The sequence below is a fragment of the Natrix helvetica genome (genome assembly GCF_964273705.1).
Source record: "Natrix helvetica genome assembly, chromosome: 3".
NCBI lineage: Eukaryota > Metazoa > Chordata > Lepidosauria > Squamata > Natricidae > Natrix > Natrix helvetica.
Window position 1 is genome coordinate 172,273,536 of NC_138549.1, and position 19,346 is coordinate 172,292,881.

At 45.6% G+C, this 19,346-nt stretch overlaps 1 protein-coding gene across 1 annotated transcript; it reads left to right on the top strand.

Moving 5' to 3' along the window:
* Positions 1 to 795: 795 nt before the first annotated feature.
* Positions 796 to 9,607, top strand: LKAAEAR1 (LKAAEAR motif containing 1; the record flags this gene model as incomplete). Its single annotated transcript, XM_081949189.1, has 4 exons — positions 796 to 1,089; positions 2,794 to 2,916; positions 4,274 to 4,310; positions 8,772 to 9,607. 4 exons carry the CDS (start codon positions 796 to 798, stop codon positions 8,801 to 8,803), a joined length of 486 nt encoding a protein of 161 aa, XP_081805315.1. The 3' UTR covers positions 8,804 to 9,607.
* Positions 9,608 to 19,346: the final 9,739 nt, after the last annotated feature.

Sequence of the window (19,346 nt, forward strand, 5' to 3'; positions counted from 1 at the left end):
ACAGCCTTCCAAAGTCACTGAAGCTGGCCCAGTCTCCCCCTCCTCCTCATCTGACTCTGCTGGCAGCCAATGGGCCAGCACGCTTGTGTTGTGGACTGCCGGTGGCCTGCGGAGCTGGCAGCCGTGTCAGAGAGTGAGGAGCTTGGGGAGAAGCATGGGCTCTGCGTTGGAGGCAGAGAGGGGGCCGAGACCATCTGGTAGTTATTTACTGCCTCCGGAGCCTCTGGAGTCTGACGTCAGTGAGGCAGAAGAATAGTGGGAGCCTGTTCCCAGTGTGCCTATGTGCAGAGCTGCCAGAAGGCAAGAACAATTAAGAAAACCGGTTCGACTCAGGAGTAAGGCTTGGAGCTGATTGGCCCCTCCCATAAGACATAAAAGAGGAGCGAACGGGACGTGAACTTTTGCAGGGAGCAATTAGTTCATCTGGTCGGTTCAAGCTTTGAAAAGTTCTGTTTGACTCTGTGCTAAGTTTGGCCTTGTTCTGCATTTGGCAATTGGGTCTCTGGCAACATTCCCAGGGAGATAAAGGTGGGTGTTTATCAACATTCCCTTGAAAGACTGTGGCAACTCGAGCAGACATCTGTCGGAATCTTCACGGACTGTTTGGGAAGCCTTGCGGGCTGTGAATGACCATAATTCACAGCCGTATATATAAAAGTGGGTTTTGGGGACTCAGATTGTGATTTATGCTTTCTCAGATAGCCAAGGACAATGGGTTCTACTCCATGGCTTAAAACCACCTTGATATTTTTTCCCCCTCAGCAGCTTCCAGCCCCGGCTGAGAAGTGAGCCCTCATGGCCGATGCTAAAACTCTACCGAGGAACAAACCGACGCAACGCTTTCGGAAATCTATGCCTTCCTGCGATGCTAGCAAGATGAGCCCCGAGCAAAAAGCACGCTATTTGGCCTTTGCCGATCCCACCAAGCCGGACGTGAAAACGATGCTGGCCACCACTCTCATGAAAGAGAAGAAGGTCCTGGACAACCGGCAAAGGGAACTGGAAGATAAAAACCTGATTGGGGTCCTCAAGGCTTCCGAAGCACGGAACCGCCTTCGAAACGCAAGGCTCCAGTACCAGAATCTGAGAGTGAGTGAGCTCGGGTTTTCTGCTTAGAATAAGAGAATTGGAAAGGACCTCGGAGGTCTTCTAGTCCAACCCCCTGGGCCGTGAGCTGTTCTGAACAGGGCTGCAGAAGTGGCGGGTGAGCGTTGGTGAGCACATCCACGCTTGCGCGAATGGAGCTTTGTACATGCACACTGTTTCTGGCCACTTGCGTGGAATTATCCCCTCTCCCCACCTCCTCTCTGCCAGTCTGCAAAGCCAGAAAGATTGGGGGACTCTATTCTAGTCCAATCCCTGCCCAATCAAGAGATCCTATACCCTTGATGGCGAACCTATAGCACACGTGCCGGAAGTGGAACGTAGAGCCATCTCTCCAGGCATGCCGGCTGTCGCCCATTGCTCTTCCAGGTTCCAGCACACTGGACTTCTGTCAGAGTTTGTTGCATAAATTCAAATCCAGAAGCACACGCAGTTAACTGATGCAGCAGGATTCATTAACTTCTTTATATACATAAGAATCGATGAATAAATGTACAATACCAACAGGTGGTTCTTCCTAGTAAACACAAGGCAGGAGAGTTACAAGCAAACACAAGCAGTTAGCTTCATTTCATTGGACAAGCCCAGAGAGACTGCTTAAGTTTACTTCTCAGAGCAGCAGACTGCTTAAGTTTCTGTTTCAATTCTCTGCACAGACTCAGATCTGTTTAAGCTCCCATTGGCTGACTTAGTTGCCATGCCTATTCATTGGCTGACCTTGTTCCCGTGTCTCTCTCAGTCATGAATATTTTAACAACTTTGCACACGGGGGGAGTGCTGGAAACTGGAAGAGCAGTTCCCTGGTGCACATGCGTGAGCTGGGAAGCTGAGCTTCCCATTTCTGGCACATGCTAGTCCTTGGAAACTGGAAGACCAGATGACCGGCAAGTTTGCACATGGCAGAAACCAAAGGCTCAGCTTTTCCGGTTTCCTGCACTCCCCCACGCACGTGTGCGCACTCCCCTTTTGGCACCCAGTGCCGAAAAGGTTCGCTAACGCTGTCCTATGCCATCTCGGACAAATAGCTGTCCAATCTCTTGGACTTTGAGAAATGGAAAAAATCTGCAGTTATCAAATGGTAGGAAGAAATAGCAACTATACAAATGAATATACTGCCGAAGCTATTGTTTTTGTTTCTAACGATTCCTATAAAGCTAGGGAAGAAATATTTTGATGAAGTAAAGGCAGTAATTTTGAAATTTATACGGCAAGGAAAAAGAGCAAGAATAAGACTGAAAACGTTGCAGGAATGCAAAAATAATGGGGGGGGAGGGTTGGTCTGCTGGATTGGGAATTCTACTATCAGGCACTCACTTGGGAGACAGAAGGGATGAACCCAGTGGTATGACTTGAATAACATACCAACTATTTCTCTAGCTGGGTAGGCGTGGCTGGTTGGTCATGTGACTGGGTGGGTGACGTCACTCATCACACCCAGCCCCACCTCCCAGCCACTCGCCTCAAAGGCAGAGGGAGGATTCAGCTGGTTGGGGCTAATCCCACCACTGGCTGGCCCCGCCCCTACCCATTTTTCAGCCTGTTTTTTTTTTCCTTTTGGGGGGCATTTTCAGGCCAGTTTTTCAGCTGTTTTCAGGCCATTTTTAGGCCTTTGTCAAGCCATTTTTCGGGCTGTTTTCAGGCTGTTTGAAGTTTCTCACCGAAGTTCATCTTTGTTTCCTTTGGCTCCAGGCGCAAGAGATCAACTTCCTGATCTCCTTCCAGAGGAATGCAAAAGGCGCCGTGAGGTTGGAAGTCTTTCTCCCCCCCAGGAGAAACATTGCAAAATTGTCTGACTGTATGGACACCATTCAGGTAAATAAACGTTAGCGACAGAATCTTCCCATTAAAGCCTTTCCCAATACAGATGGCCATAGCCTGACTCTCTCAGTAAAAGCAATAAAGCTCCCTTAAACAGGAATAGAGCTGGAAGGGACCTTGGAGGTCTTCTAGTCCAACCCCCTGCTCAAGCAAGAGACCAGTGGTGGAATTCAGCCGGCTTGGACTGGTTCGCCCAAACTGGTAGTGAAAATCGCCGGTGGGCCATGCCCACTGGCCCCGGCTCCATGCTGCCCTATTTAGGCATGTTTTCATGCCACACGCATGCATGCATGCCACATGTGCGATCAAAGCACATACACGGAAGGCCGAGCGCATGCGTGGACATAAGCATGCTCACATTTGCGAACCGGTAGGGAAAGTAAGTGAATGCCATCCCTGCAGGACAGAAAGGTCACAAATTTGTACGAAACTCCCTTCATCACTGCCTCACTTAGCAACAGAAATTTTGGACTCAACTGTGGTCGTACGTCGAGGACTACCTGTATATGGAAATGGGCTTAATAATGCTGGATAACTTCGCAAGAGTACTAAAACACTCTTTAAAAAAAAATAGGAAGAAGAAGAAGAAGGTAGATAGATAAGAGAGAGATGATAGATAGATAGATACATAGATAGATAGATGTGAATGTAGATAGATAGATGATAGATAGATAGATAGATAGATAGATAGATAGATAGATAGATGATAGATAGATAGATAGATAGATAGATAGATAGATGTGAATGTAGATAGATAGATGATAGATAGATAGATAGATAGATAGATAGATAGATAGATAGATAGATGTGAATGTAGACAGATAGACAGACAGACAGACAGATAGATGTGAATATAGATAGATAGATAGATGATAGATAGATAGATAGATAGATAGATAGATAGATAGATGATAGATAGAGATAGATAGATAGATAGATAGATAGATAGATAGATAGATAGATAGATAGATGTGAATGTAGATAGATAGATGGATGGATGGATGGATGGATGGATGGATGGATGGATGGATGGATGGATGGATAGATATCACCCATGTGCCTTTTTACTCAGGCCTTCAAGCCATGTGATTCTGTCCACCATTAAAACCATCTTTCCAAGCAGCCTCCATGTTTCCAGTGTCTTTTTCCCCACTTGGAACTGAAACCAGAAGGACATTTCTTCCAACATAACTATGGGAAATTTTGCTGCCTTCTAGCTCAGCGAGGGATATTTTAAGCTCAATTGTAGTCCTAAATCCTATATATTTGGGGCAGCTGCTTTCTTAAATTTTCCTTTCCTTTTCTGAATTTCTCATCTCCCTTCCCCCTCCCCTTTCTCTTTGTTTTTCAGCGTGGCCGGATTGAGGAGATTCTGGAAGACGAGAGCGGTGAGATCTATATCCGGAGGCCTTGAGACCTCCTAGAGAACCAGGAATGATAAGGGAAAGAGGATATGGATTAAACCCAGAAAGGGGGAATTTACTCTCAAGGGTTCCAACATCACAAACCACGGCTCTTTAATAAACTGTGTGGATTATGAGAGGTTCCAATCCCAAATTAGGGAATCTACAGATTAAGTCTATTTTTAGTGCACCTCCTAGCATAATAACAGACTTGGAAGGGGCCTTGGAGGTCTTCTAGTCCAACCCCCTGCTCAGGCAGGAAACCCTTTACAATTTCAGACAAATAGCTGTCCAATCTCCTCTTAAAACCTCCAGTGTTGGGGCACACACAACTTCTGGAGGCAAATCGTTTCCCTGATGGATTCTTCTCACTGTCCGAAAATATCTCCTTAGTTCTGGGTTGCTTCTCTTCTTGATTAGTTTCCATTCATTGTTTCTGTCTGTCCTGACCCAGCCTTAGCAGAACCCAGAAACAGACTCCTTGTTCCGGAAAAAAACAACAACCCCTCTTTATTTAGCTACTGTGAATTCATGGCATTCCCACACAGAAAAGTCCAGGCAATAATCCTTCCAAGGGTTAATTGCAATAACAGACCTTATCAGTTCCTTGGATAATTGCCAGGCTGAGAGCTTCCAGTAGCAAAGCTGTAAATGAATTTCCGGCAAGAAATCTCTGAGGCACGATGAGCCAATCTTCGTAATGAAATCCGAACTGTTGTCTCCTACGACCACCACTTCCCTTTTGCTTCTATTTATTCCCCAGCCAGGGAGGGGCCATTCAGGGTCCATGTGTGCCTTTCTCCCCGAGTCAGCTCCTTGTCCTCAGTTGTTCTCCTCTCCAGATAGCTCTGCGCATACGCACATCTGGAACAGGCCCTAGGTGTTCTCTTTCCCCCACTTATCTCCGATTCCTAAGGCAGCTGCTAACTGGCATACGGCTCTGGCCCTCTTTTAACTTTAACTTTTAACTTTTATTTGATTTCTAGACCGCCCCTCTCCCAGAAGGGACTCGGGGCGGTGTACAGTCATATTAAAAACAGTAAATATACATGATATAAATATAAAATAAATATAGATGTGGCTGGAGGAGGTAGCAATAATTTACTGTACAATAGTTAAAGTTAGATTTAAAATTTAAAAAATTTAAAAATACATTAAAAACACCCCTAAAAACTATCCCAGGGTAAAATATTTGCCAGGAGGTATAAATGGGACTATAAATGGGCCAGGCCAGCTAATTGGAACAGGTGAGTCTTAAGTTTTTGTCGGAAGGAGCGGAGGTCGGTAGTAGTTCTGATATCGGGGGGGGAGGTCATTCCAGAGGGCTGGGCCCATCACAGAGAAGGCCCTACTCCTGGGCGTCGCCCGCTGGCATTGCTTAGTGGACGGCACCCGGAGGAGTCCCTCCCTGTGTGAGCGAATTGGTCGCAGGGATGTATGCGGTAGGATGCGATCCCGCAGGTAACTAGGTCCTGTGCCATGGAGCGCTTTGAAGATGGTAATCAACACCTTGAAACGCACCCGAAAAACCACAGGCAGCCAGTGCAGCTCACGCAGGAGAGGTGTTATGTGGGAGTACCTAGTACTCCCCATGATAGCCCGCGCGGACGCAGAGCCCTCCTCAGAGCCTTCCCCAGACTCCAGGACTGGCCCATCTTCCTCCCCAACCTCCTCACTGTCCGAATCTGCAGATAGCTCTGCTGGTGGCGGGCAGGCCACAAGAGTTTCTTGCCCTTTCTTTTGATTCTTTGGAGAACAGAATAATAGAATTGGAAGGGATCTTGGAGGTCTTCTACTCCAACCCCCTGCTCAAGCAGGAAACTCTATACCAGTGATGGCAAACCTTTTCAGCACTGAGTGCCCAAACCGGAACCTGCCTTTATGTGTGTGCATGGGCTGGAGCTCGCTGCACACTGGAAACCTGGACCAGCTGACCGCTGCTCATATTGCACACCAACAGCTGGTCTTTGCGCCAGAAACCCAAAGCACCAGAAACCCAAAGATCAGCTGGCCGGCACGCATGGCATGCCTGTTTTTTGGCCATTTTCAGGCTGTTTTTCAGCCCCCAAAATGGCTAGAAAACGGCCTGAAAAGAGCCCGAAAAATGGGCCAGAAATGTCCTGGAAAATGACCCCCCAAATGGCCTGATTTTTGGCTTTTTTCCAGTGCGTGCTGGGAACCAGAAGATCAGCTGGCGACATCGTGCATGCCCATAGAGGGCTGTGTGTGCCACTTGTCATCACGGCCCTATACCATTTCAGACATTAAATGGCTGCCCAGTGTTTTATTAAAAACTTCCAGTAATGAAGCACCCACAACTTCTGGAAGCAAGCTCTCCCACTGATTAATGGTTCTGCCAGGAAATTCCTCCTTAATTCTAGGTTGCTTCTCTCCTTGATTCGTTTCCACCTGTTGCTTCTTGTCCTGCCTTCTTCAGGTGCTTTGGAGAATAGCTTGACTCCCTCTTCTTTGGGGCCGCCCCCTCAAGTATTAAGTATGACACACTTAATGAGGCGTTTTGTGTCAGATCTGGGGCAGCGCTGAATTTGGGTTGAATCACAGCCTTTGATGAGATTGGCACTTTTCAATTCTGCACCTTGAGTTCAGACTTGGAAATCTGGTGTTCTGTGAAAGACTTTCAGCCTGTACGGATCTAACCCAATAAGCCTAAAGAAAAAGAATTCTCTAAATTCATCAGGATGTTAAATATGCTCGGGGATATCTTGCCGTTGGGAAATGAGGGGGGGTCTGAAGGATCAAGATGGCGGGTGTAGCAGCGCTATCAAAGCCCCGCCCCTTCTACGCAACACCTGTAAAGGGGTAGGCGGGGCCTTCTGCAGCCACCATCTTGAATTTTTGGACTCACACAAAATTCAGAAGACCCCTGATAGTGATGCAATCCCGTTAATGTTTGAAACCTGTTAAATTAGCAGCCACATAAGCAGTTGCCTCTACTTGTTTGAACCCAAAATCGTGTTTTATGTAATTGGGTTGCATCTCCTGCAACTGTGAAATATGAATATGTATTTATATATATGTATTTGTGTTACAACCCCTGGTATGCCCAAATATGGGAGGGAGCTCACTACTCCCCCTTTCTGTCCTTCGGCTCATTACAGAGGACCATCCAGGCAGAAAACATATTTTTATTTTTAATGTTGCCTTTGTTATATTTGTGTTGTATTTGTGCTGATAAATAAATAAAGGGAGACTAGTATAGATCTATTTCAAGCTATTTAGCTCTCATCAGCTAGCCATACCCTTACTGGGATTTGAACCTGGGCTGTGTTACATATTAGGCAGATTTGTTAGGCTCTCCTTATCAGCTGAGCCAGGGAAATAGGTATGTATTTGTGTTACAACCCCTGGTATGCCCAAATATCGGCATGCGCGAACCTTGTTGTGTTCCAAGGGACCTCTGCATTTCCGCGAGCATGTCACGGGTGACAAAACAGTTGCCGCAAGTCGCAAAACTGGTGTCAACAATGCACCATTTTACCAGAAGGCCAATGCTTGAGGCTGCTTCTCCGATAAACCTCCCTTTCATTCCTTTAAACTTTCTAGAATGCTCTGTAAATGCTCACTTCAAATTGAAGTTGAATAAAACTAGTCCTTGACTTGCAAACGTTCATTTAGTAACCATTGGAAGTTACGACGGCACTGAAAAAAATAACTTATGACCAGTGGTGGGACTCAAATAATTTAATAACTAGTTCTCTGCCCTAATGACTGGCTGGGTGGGCGTGGCCAGGATGGGCGTGGCCAGGGGTGTGTGACAAGAAGCACTCGAACAGCTGCTAACCTGGGAGCCAAAACGGGGTGTGTGGAGACTCCTGGAAGGGAGGAGAGGGGCCAACGAGCAATTTAACAACCAGTTCGCCCGAACCGGCCTGAACCGGCTGTATCCCACCACTGCTTATGACCGTTTTTCACACTTACGACCATTGTGGCATCCCCGTGGTGATCAAAATTCAGACAGCTGGCAACTGACTCATATTTATGACGGTTGCAGTGTCCCAGGGTCATGTGATCTCCTTCGGAGCCCTTGATTTTAAGAAGCCAGATTCACCAAGCGTCTGGATTTTGGTCATGTGACCATCGGGATGCTGCAACAGTCGTTAAGTGCGGGAAATGGTCATAAGCCACGTTTCCCGTCCTTTTGTAACTTTGAGACGTCACTAAATGAAGTCGAGGACTAACTGTACTGTCATAACTTGAGGACTATCTACAATTCACGTGAGTGAGCAAGGAGCCAGATCCATTCACTTTTCTCCCAAACTGTTGACATTTGATTGACTGGAACCCCATCCTTCAATACAATAATACAATAGTAGAGTTGGAAGGGACCTTGGAGGTCTTCTAGTCTAACCCCTTGCCTAGGCAGGAAACTCTATACCGTTTCAGACAATTCATTCAATTCAATCGTTTCTTGTGTTTTTATTCTAGGATTTGGATGTTCAAAGCAAACATTACCCTGAGATTTCAGAATATTATTGCCCTAATGTTGAAAGATTCTCCCCAAATATCTGAGCAACATCTCAATTCTGTGAGATAAATTCCCCAACTTTGATCCCCGATATGACTTCTCCAAAAAGGAAAACTTTGGGCTGTTAGCATTTCTTTTTTCCCCATCGTTGCTAGATTTCGGGAGAAAGTGGAAGAAATAACCAGCAAAAAGAATATATTTGAAGTTCCAAGTAATTTGTTCATGGCGGTTGCATTTTTAATCCAATAACGTGGGAGCAATTATAGGCAAACCCTCTTGTAAATTTATTCTTACACTCACGTAAGAAATGAAAATGTGGAGAAAAGAAACGCGAGGCTCGTGAATTTAATTCAATGTCTATTTTGCTGTAAACATATGTGTACAAATAATTCAATTGACTTCAAGTAAATGAGCTTTCTTGCTAACATCTAGGCTCCCAGTTTTTTTTTAAAAAGGTTGTCAGTGATGCTTGGAGATCTTTGCTAGTCTATACTATTTGGGATTGTGTAAAATTGTAAGAACTGTATATAAAACAACAGGGCAAACCAATTTGTTATGTGTTTGGTTTCCAGTTTTTGCCGAGTTCTGTTTTCATTCAATGTTCCATTGTCAGCTTTTTCATGCAGATATCATAGATCCATATAACTATATAACCCAGATACCAAACAGATTAACAATTGCATTAACAGCCAGATATAAGAATTCTAGATTTTCTTTTGCACTGTATTTAATTTGTTTTACTGCGGCTTGCTTTGAGCATTGTATGTGCTAAGGAAGCATTTAAATAAATTATTTAGCCGTGCCGCTGGATTCTGCTGTCTTTATTTTTTCCTCTTGAACATAAGGATGGTGGCTCAAAACGCTGTGCAATTTGCACATCGGATGCAAACATTTCTTGGTGTGACCCAGAGGTGGTGTTCAGACGGTTCTGACCGGTTCTGGCGAACTGGTAGCGGAAATTTGGAGTACCGTATTTTTCAGAGCATAAGACGCACCTTTCCCCCCCCCCCCAAAAAAGAAAGTGAAAATCTGAGTGCGTCTTATACACTGAATACAGCATTTTTGGCATCCTGAAACCCCGCCCCCTTTGCAAAAATGGCTGTGCATAGCCTTTAGGAGGCTTCCAGAGTGCTCTGTGGACTGGGGAGGGCAAAAATGAGGGAAAAACCGGCCGATTTATGCTCGTTTTTGCCCCCCCCTTAGAAACATTCTATAAGCCTCCTAAAGGCTATGCATGCCCCTTTTTTGACAAAAATGGGGCTGTTTTTTCACTTTTTTTAAAAAAAATGCCTCTTCAAAATCTTGTTGCGGCTTATACTCCGGTGCGTCTTATACTCCGAAAAAATCGGTAGTTCGGAGAACCGGCAAATACCACCTCTGGCTGCCTCCCAAGTCCCAGCTGATCAGCTGGGTCTTCTTTTGTTGCCCTGCACAGGAGAACGGAGCTGGAAAGCAGGTTGGTGGGGTGGGGAGGGAATGGAGATTTTGCAGTATCCTTCCCCCAGGAGTGGAGAGGGAATGGGGCTTTTGCAGTATCCTTCCCCTGGAGTGGGGAGGGAATGGGGATTTTGCAGTATCCTTCCCCTGGAGTGGGGAGGGAATAGAGATTTTGCAGTATCCTTCCCCTGGAGTGGGGAGGGAATGGGGATTTTGCAGTATCCTTCCCCCAGGAGTGGAGAGGGAATGGGGCTTTTGCAGTATCCTTCCCCAGGAGTGGAGAGGGAATGGGGCTTTTGCAGTATCCTTCCCCCAGGAGTGGAGAGGGAATGGGGCTTTTGCAGTATCCTTCCCCTGGAGTGGGGAGGGAATGGGGATTTTGCAGTATCCTTCCCCTGGAGTGGGGAGGGAATAGAGATTTTGCAGTATCCTTCCCCTGGAGTGGGGAGGGAATGGGGATTTTGCAGTATCCTTCCCTTGGAGTGGGGAGGGAATGGGGCTTTTGCAGTATCCTTCCCCCAGGAATGGAGAGGGAATGGGGCTTTTGCAGTATCCTTCCCCTGGAGTGGGGAGGGAATTGGGATTTTGCAGTATCCTTCCCATGGAGTGGGGATGGAATTGGGATTTTGCAGTATCCTTCCCCTGGAATGGGGAGGGAATGGAGATTTTGCAGTATCCTTCCCCTGGAGTGGGGAGGGAATGGAGATTTTGCAGTATCCTTCCCCTGGAGTGGGGAGGGAATGGGGCTTTTGCAGTATCCTTCCCCCAGGAATGGAGAGGGAATGGGGCTTTTGCAGTATCCTTCCCCTGGAGTGGGGAGGGAATTGGGATTTTGCAGTATCCTTCCCATGGAGTGGGGATGGAATTGGGATTTTGCAGTATCCTTCCCCTGGAATGGGGAGGGAATGGAGATTTTGCAGTATCCTTCCCCTGGAGTGGGGAGGGAATGGAGATTTTGCAGTATCCTTCCCCTGGAGTGGGGAGGGAATGGAGATTTTGCAGTATCCTTCCCCTGGAGGGGGGAGGGAATGGAGATTTTGCAGTATCCTTCCCCAGGAGTGGGGAGGGAATGGGGATTTTACAGTATCCTTCCCCTGGAATGGGGAGGGAATGGAGATTTTGCAGTATCCTTCCCCTGGAGTGGGGAGGGAATGGAGATTTTGCAGTATCCTTCCCCTGGAGTGGGGAGGGAATGGAGATTTTGCAGTATCCTTCCCCTGGAGGGGGGAGGGAATGGAGATTTTGCAGTATCCTTCCCCAGGAGTGGGGAGGGAATGGAGATTTTACAGTATCCTTCCCCTGGAATGGGGAGGGAATGGAGATTTTGCAGTATCCTTCCCCTGGAGTGGGGAGGGAATGGAGATTTTGCAGTATCCTTCCCCTGGAGGGGGGAGGGAATGGAGATTTTGCAGTATCCTTCCCCAGGAGTGGGGAGGGAATGGGGATTTTGCAGTATCCTTCCCCCTGGAGTGGGGAGGGAATGGGGATTTTGCAGTATCTTTTCCCTGCCACACCCACCAAGCCATGCCCACCCCAAACGGTAGTAAATATTTTTGAATCCCACCACTGGTTTGACCCAATTCAACTCTTCAAAATTAAACACACACACACACACATTTTGACATAAATTGCCAGCAGATGTCCCTGCTCAAGGTCTGTCGTCAGAGTTACCATATCTCTGAACAAACAGAGGGAGCCTATGACAACTAACTCCCACCACTTTGCCACCTCGCCGCAGGACACCTTGTTCCACACCGTGGGAAGAACTCACGACATGCCTGGGCCTTCTACTCTGGTTTCCAGAGCCAGCCCGGGTCAAGAGAGTTTAATGTTTCCGATAGCCCACATTCAGAATAGAGCTGGAAGGGACCTTGGAGGTCTTCTAGTCCAGCCCCCTGCTCAAGCAGGAGACTCTATACCCACGATGGCGAATCTATGGCAGATGTACCTCTCTGCTGGTATGCGAGCCGTTCCCCCAGCTGAGCCCCACAGTGCATCCGCGCGTGACTCCCGCTGGCCAGCTGATTTTGGAGTCTCTGCAACATGTGTTGTTCAATCAAAATGCACTTAAAACACTATGCGAGCGATTGAGAATATAACTATATACATCCAACAGGAACAGGAAGTGCCTCAAAGGAGCAGATACAGGTAAATTCTATCATGTTTCCCTGAAAATAAGACAGGGTCTTATTTTCTTTTGACCCCTGAAATAAGCGCTTGGCCTCATTTTTGGGGAGGTCTTATTATTTTCGAGGTGCAGGAGGCGGCGAGCGTGGTCACCTCCTGGCTGCTGCTGTGTTGCAATATTTTCAGGGAGGGCTTATTTTCAGGGGAGGGCTTATTTTAGTGCATGCACTCAAAAGCCCCATTGGGCTTATTATCTGGGGAGGTCTTATTTTCGGGGAAACAGGGTAGAGAGGCAGAAAATGCGTGACTGAACAACGGAGATGAATGCTAGAGAGAAATAAAGCTGCATATAAAGCTGGCTGGGGAATTCTGGGAGTTGAAGTCCACAAGTCTTAAAGTTCCCAAGTTTGGACACCCCTGCACTAGACTGTTTCAGGCAAGTGACTGATTGGAAGGGATCTTGGAGGTCTTCTAGTCCAACCCCCTGCTTAGGCAGGAAACCCTACACCCCTTCAGACAAATGGATATCCAACCTCTTCTTAAAGACTTCCAGTGATGGAGCATTCACAACTTCTGGAGGCAAAATGGGAGCAAAAGTCACTTAACAAATGTCTAGCTTAGCAATTTTAGGGCTCCGTTATGGTCGTAGGTCGAGGACTAATGATTGAGCACGTGCTTCCTTTTTTTTAAAAAATATTTTTTTTATTTGCATACATGTAAAATACAGACACACAAAACTTAGACGTACACCACCTTTACACAATACAATACGAACAGGAGCTTCCTGTTTTTTCTAATAGCAATTGCCAATCAATATCTCTCACCTTATATTGTTTCCCCTTCTATTATATTTCATTTGTATTTCACCATTCTTAACCCTCTTATCTTACTCCTCTGTCTGCTATATTGGCTGATTACCTCTAGTAAGTTTAAACCACTTGGCTACATATATATGTGTTAATTCTCCTTAACTACTATTTTTGGGCTTTGTTGTCTTCCTTCATTGATCCTTGTTTCTTTCCTCCATCCATCTCTACCATTTATCCCATATCTGGTGGTATTCTGTTTCTTCTTTTCCCTGGATTTCTTTTGTTAATTTGTCCATTTCAGCACAGTCCATAACCTTTCTTATTATTTCATCTTCGCTTGGAATTAATTTGTTTTTCCATTTCTGGGCAAAGGCAATCCTCGCCACCATAATTATATGTAATATTATTTATTTATTTATTTATTTATTTATTTATTTATTTTATTAAATTTGTTAGCCGCTCCCTCTCCACAAAGGGACTCGGGGCGGCGTACAATAAATAAAACACATATTATAAAAATTACACATTGTACACATTGTACAGAGGAGGTATAAAACACAATACAATATTATAATCACATATAAATATTAAAATAAGTTAAATTAAACCCCAATAGAGATTATAAGTTTAAAAATTGCCAGGGGGAATAAAATGGAGCTATGGTTGAGCCAGGCCTGCTAGTTGAAAAAGGTGGGTCTTGAGTTTTGAACGGAAGGAGCGGAGGTCGGTGGTAATCCTAATATCCGGGGGGAGGTCATTCCAGAGGGCTGGGCCCATCACAGAGAAGGCCCTACTCCTGGGCGCCGCCCTCTGGCACTGCTTAGTGGACGGCACCCGGTGAAGTCCCTCTCTGTGAGAGCGAATTGGTCGTAGGGATGTATGGGACAGGATGCGATCCCGCATGTAGCTAGGTCCTGTGCCATGGAGCGCTTTGAAGATGGTAATCAATACCTTGAAACGCACCCGATAGACCACAGGAAGCCAGTGCAGCTCGCGCAGTAGAGGTGTTATATGGGAGTATCTCGTACTCCCCATAATCACCCGCGGGGCCGCGTTCTGGACCAGCTGCAGTCTTCCAGTGCATCTCAAGGGAAGCCCCATGTAGAGAGCATTACAGTAGTCTAGGCGGGACGTCACCAGCGCGTGAGTGACTGTGCGAAGGGCATCCCAGTCCAATAGGGGGCGCAATTGGCGCACCAGGAGAACCTGGTGGAACGCCCCCCTCGCCACGGCTGCCACATGGTCATCCATGGACAGCCGGGCATCCAGGAGGACGCCCAAATTGCGCGCCCGTTCCATGGGGGCTAGTTGCTCGCCCACAATGGCCAGTGTTGGAATTAGCTGGTTGAACCGGGGGTCCGGAAGCCACAGCCACTCCGTCTTGGAGGGGTTGAGTTTGAGTCGGTTGTCACCCATCCAGACCCGTACGGCTTCAATTAAATTTTTTTATATTAAATACTGAAGTTCTTTTTTTATATTTCGCAGTCATTATTCCTAATAAAAAAACCTCAGGTTTCCATTCTATTTTAACACCTGTTATTACCTCCAGCCACTTTTTGACCCTTTTCCAACATTTTTTAGCCTCCTCACAGGTCCACCATAAGTGGTAGTATGTTCCATGTATTGATTCACATTTCCAGCATTTTGAGGAGGCATTTGTTGAGATTTTAGCTAACCTTGTTGGTGCCAGGTGCCATCTGTAAAACATTTTGTACTGATTTTCCTTGTATGCAACTGATAGTGTCCTTTTTAAGTTTGTTCCCCCAAAATTTTTCCCCATTTATCCAATTCAATATTATAGCCCAAAAAAAATATGATTGAGCACGTGCTTCCTGATACACTGACAAAAAATAATTTCATGTTAGAACATGGAAAATGTTTAGCTCAATGATCTGATCTGACTAAACCAGCATGCTCTAACTGGATCTCACCACAGGTTTTCCTGAAATCACAAGCAGAGTATATAGGTAGTCCTCAAATTACAACCGTCCATTCAGTGACCGAAGGTACAACATCCCTGAAAAATGTGAGTTATGACCGTTTTTACCACTTAGTGGTCCCTGAGGTCTGAAAGGTTGGTGACCCCTGTTCCTGCCCAACCCCCTGCTCAGGCAGGAGACCTTATAACGTTACAGAGATCTCCAATCCCTTCTTAAAATCTTCCAGTGTTGGAGCATTCATAACTTCTGGAGGCAAGTCGTTCCACTGGTTAATTGTTCTCACTGTCCGGAAATCTCTCCTTAGTGCAGGGTTGCTACACTCCTGGATTACTTTCCATCCATTGCTTCTTGTCCTGCCTGTCTAGCTCTTATGGAAGACCGGAAGACCAACATCTGGAAACTTCATTTGCAAATTCACAACCGGCACAAGAAAAAGGAGGCATTTTCAAGAGTTTGCAGCTGCTGTTTTCTAAGGGCCTTTGTTCAGGAAGCCAGCAAAGGGGTGTGCGAGGATGGTTGGGCGAAGTGTGTTTTTCCTTGTGTTGGGCGGCACCTACTGGATCACAGGAGATCACAGCTTCCAAGGACACATTCTGCTTTTTCCTTGGAACTGGAGAAAAAATGTGGGCTGAGCTAGGAAAAGCAGCAAAGCTTCCCGTAGTTAGATAGAAGGAAAATCCCTGCAGGGTTTCATTTTAGTTTTAGTGTTTTACTGTTTTAGTATCAAATCTAGACAGCATACTAAAAAGCAGAGACATCACCCTGCCAACAGAAGTGCATATAAAACTAGCTAAACTTAGTGAAATTTAGTGACAATAGATATAGTTAAATAAATAATGGATAATGATAATAATGTATACAATGTGTAGTGCTATGATAAGTAATAACTGGATATGAATATTGAATGGTACCCATGAAAGGAAGATTAGAAATCCTTTTGGATTATATATAAAGGTTAATTTAAAAAAAATTAAGTCAGATTCAGTTAAGTCTTGATTATTAGGGGGGGAAATGATATGATGCAGGATATAGTCAAATAAAGGAGGGATAATGATAATAACATATATGTGTGTTTGTGTGTGTGTGTGTGTGTGTTGTATTTGTACTGATAAATAAATAAAGGGAGACTAGTATAGATCTATTTCGAGCTAATTATCTCTCATCAGCTAGCCATACCCTTACTGGGATTTGAACCTGGGCTGTATTATATCTTAGGCAGGAGTCTTAGCCACTAAGCCACAGGCTCTCCTCCTTATCAGTTGAGCCAGGGAAATAGGTATGTATTTGTGTTACAACCCCTGGTATGCCTAAATATGGGAGGAAGGTCACTACTCCCTTCCTCCATATATATATATGGATGGATGGATGGATGGATGGATGGATGGATGGATGGATACAACATGAGGAAATGGGATGTAAATTGTAAACAGTGATTTGGAAAGAAGGATTAGAAAACTTTGTTATTAAATATTACGGATGTTTAGCTAGAATAGGATATAAGGATTCAGTGTCATTGGAGGATTTTAGAAATAGTAAATGAAATGCCAGTATGTGGTTATGTATTAAATCTTGGTATATTTTATGATGAAGGACATTTAAACAATTATAGTCAAATGAAAATGGAGGTATGATGATGGTAACATGTATAAATATATCTGAGTTAAAATACTTGAGTTAATATGAATTATGCTTGATGACTATGGAAGAGATGCACGAAAGTCTTTTGTAACCAACTGATACACTTTCTACAGTATGTAAAGAAGGAAGATTTTATGTGTTGTGTTTGTTTTGAAAAAAAAAAAACTTTTATTTTTTAAAAAAGTGTGTATAGTCAAGGCTATGGTTTTCCCACTTGCAATGGATGGCTGTGAAAGTTGGACCATAAAAAAGGCTGAGCATAAGGAATAATGGAGGCCTTTGGACTCTGGTGCTGGAGGAGACTCCTGCGAGTCCCTTGGACTGCAAGGAAATCCAACCGGTCAGTCCTAGAGGAGATCCACCCTGACTGCTCTTTAGAAGGCCAGATCCTGAAGAGGAAACTCAAATCCTTTGGCCACCTAATGAGAAGGAAGAAGGACTCCCTGGAGAAGAGCCTCATGCTGGGAAGTATTGAGAAGAGCTTCATGCTAGGAAAGACTGAGGGCAAAAGAAGAAGAAGGGATGGCAGAGAAGGAGGTGGCTGGATGGAGTCACCGAAGCAGCCGGCGTGAGCTTCAATGGACTCCAGAGAATGGTAGAGGACAGGAAGGCCTGGAGGAACGTTGTCCATGGGGTTGCGATGGGTCGGACACGACTTCGCAACTAACAACAACAACAAAAATTCATCCAGAATTGTAAGCCCATTTCCATAGTCAGGTAGTCCTCAAATTACAACCGTTCATTTAGGTTCAAAGTTAGAGCACCACTGAAAAGAGCGACTTGTGACCGTTTTTCACACTTACGACTGCTGCAGCATCCCCAGGGTCACGTGATTTACTTTCGGAGGCTTGACAACTGACTCACATACATATGTGATCGTTGCAGAGATCACGGGATCTCCTTTTGCGACCATCTGACGAGCGAAGTCAACCGGGGAAGCCAGATTCACTTAGCAGCCATGGTAAGAACTGAAGCCATTCGCTTAACAAATATGGAAAAGTCGTAAAATGGAGCAAACGCTCTTGATTTCTCACTTAGCAACGTAAATTTTGGGCTCGATTGTGGCGGTTGGGCATCTGAATTTTGATCCCGTGAGCATAGGGATGCTGCAAGATAAGGGTGAAAATGATCATACGTCACTTTGTTTCAGTGGTATCATCATTTTTAAGTGCCTAAATGAACGGTTTTACATCAAGGACTACCTGTACCTAGGACTACAATTCCAGTCCACAACGGCCATCTTTGGCTCTATCAGTTTTGTAGACAACAGAATGCATTTCCTACAGGGAAAAAAGAGTTGAATTTTAGATTGAAACTCCTGTTTTTGCAAATCACGGGCAGAGGTTTCGGAAGTGCAACGGAAAAGATGCAGGTCGTCCTTGATTTACAAGCATTCATTTAGTGACTGTTTGACGTTACTGTTAGATATTAACACAGGCTACTGTGGTTTCCACTCCAGTCCTCTGTTTAGGTGGGAACAGAGGTTCAATTCGATTGGTTAAGAGGTCTGACAGCTCCCTATAAAAGGAAAGCTGTCAGACCTAACTGCTGCTGGATTGTACAGACTTGACTGTTGTAATAAAGAGCTGTTGTTGTGTTAAACCTGAGTCTGCCTTCTCGCTGCCCTATCTAACAGTTACAAAGACACCAAAGAGGTGATTTACACACAGGCTTCACACTTACAACCAACGCAGTGCCTCCCTTTGAGCACTGATGATGTTACCTAGTTGGGTAACGAAACGTCTGCAAGACGAAACACAAGCTCAGAAAACACCAAGGACCCCACAGTCCTCCTCCTCTTCCTCCTCCTCCTCTCCATAAACTCCACTCCCTTTGAGCACTGATGATGTTACCTAGTTGGGTAACGAAATGTCTGCAGATTAAGTTCAGAGAACACCAAGATTCCTACAGTTCGACCTGGAGCTGCAAATATTCTACCAACCTTCTCACACGGTTAGGGGGTTTTATCCAACACTTCTCTTTCCTTATAACTTCAACCAAGTATTTTATGGCCTACAATTCTGCAAAAATGTAGACCGGTCCATGACCTGCTTCTCGGCGGCATCCATTCAGGAATTTGAAGGATTTGACCCTCCTTCCAGGTGGCCCTTTTCTCACCATGGCGCATGCATCCTTCTGAAAATGGGATATCCGGACAAGGATCCAAGCCGGGGGGGGGGGGGGGCTTTAGAAGAGGTTGGGGCAACTTATGGCCCCTTTACAACCTGTGGACTTCAACTCCCAGAATTCCAAGTTGGCACAGGAATTCTGGGAACTGAAGTCCACAGGGCAGCAGGAGGCCATACGTTGCCCGTCCCTCTTCTAAAAGGCCCCCTTTTGGGGCAGTGCTTAAATTTTAGATTAGTCCACGTTTTTCTCTATTCCAGTGATGGCTAATCTTTTTGTTATCATGTGCCAAAAGCCTGGCTGGGCGTCTGCCACAGCGTCCGTGCGCCTGCCCCCCATAACGCAACGTGTGCATGACACACACACACACACCGCACCACTGCGCATGACCCCCGCCCACTATGCATACGTGTGCCTCCCAGCCCCCCCCCCACATGCGTACGGAATCCCCCGGACC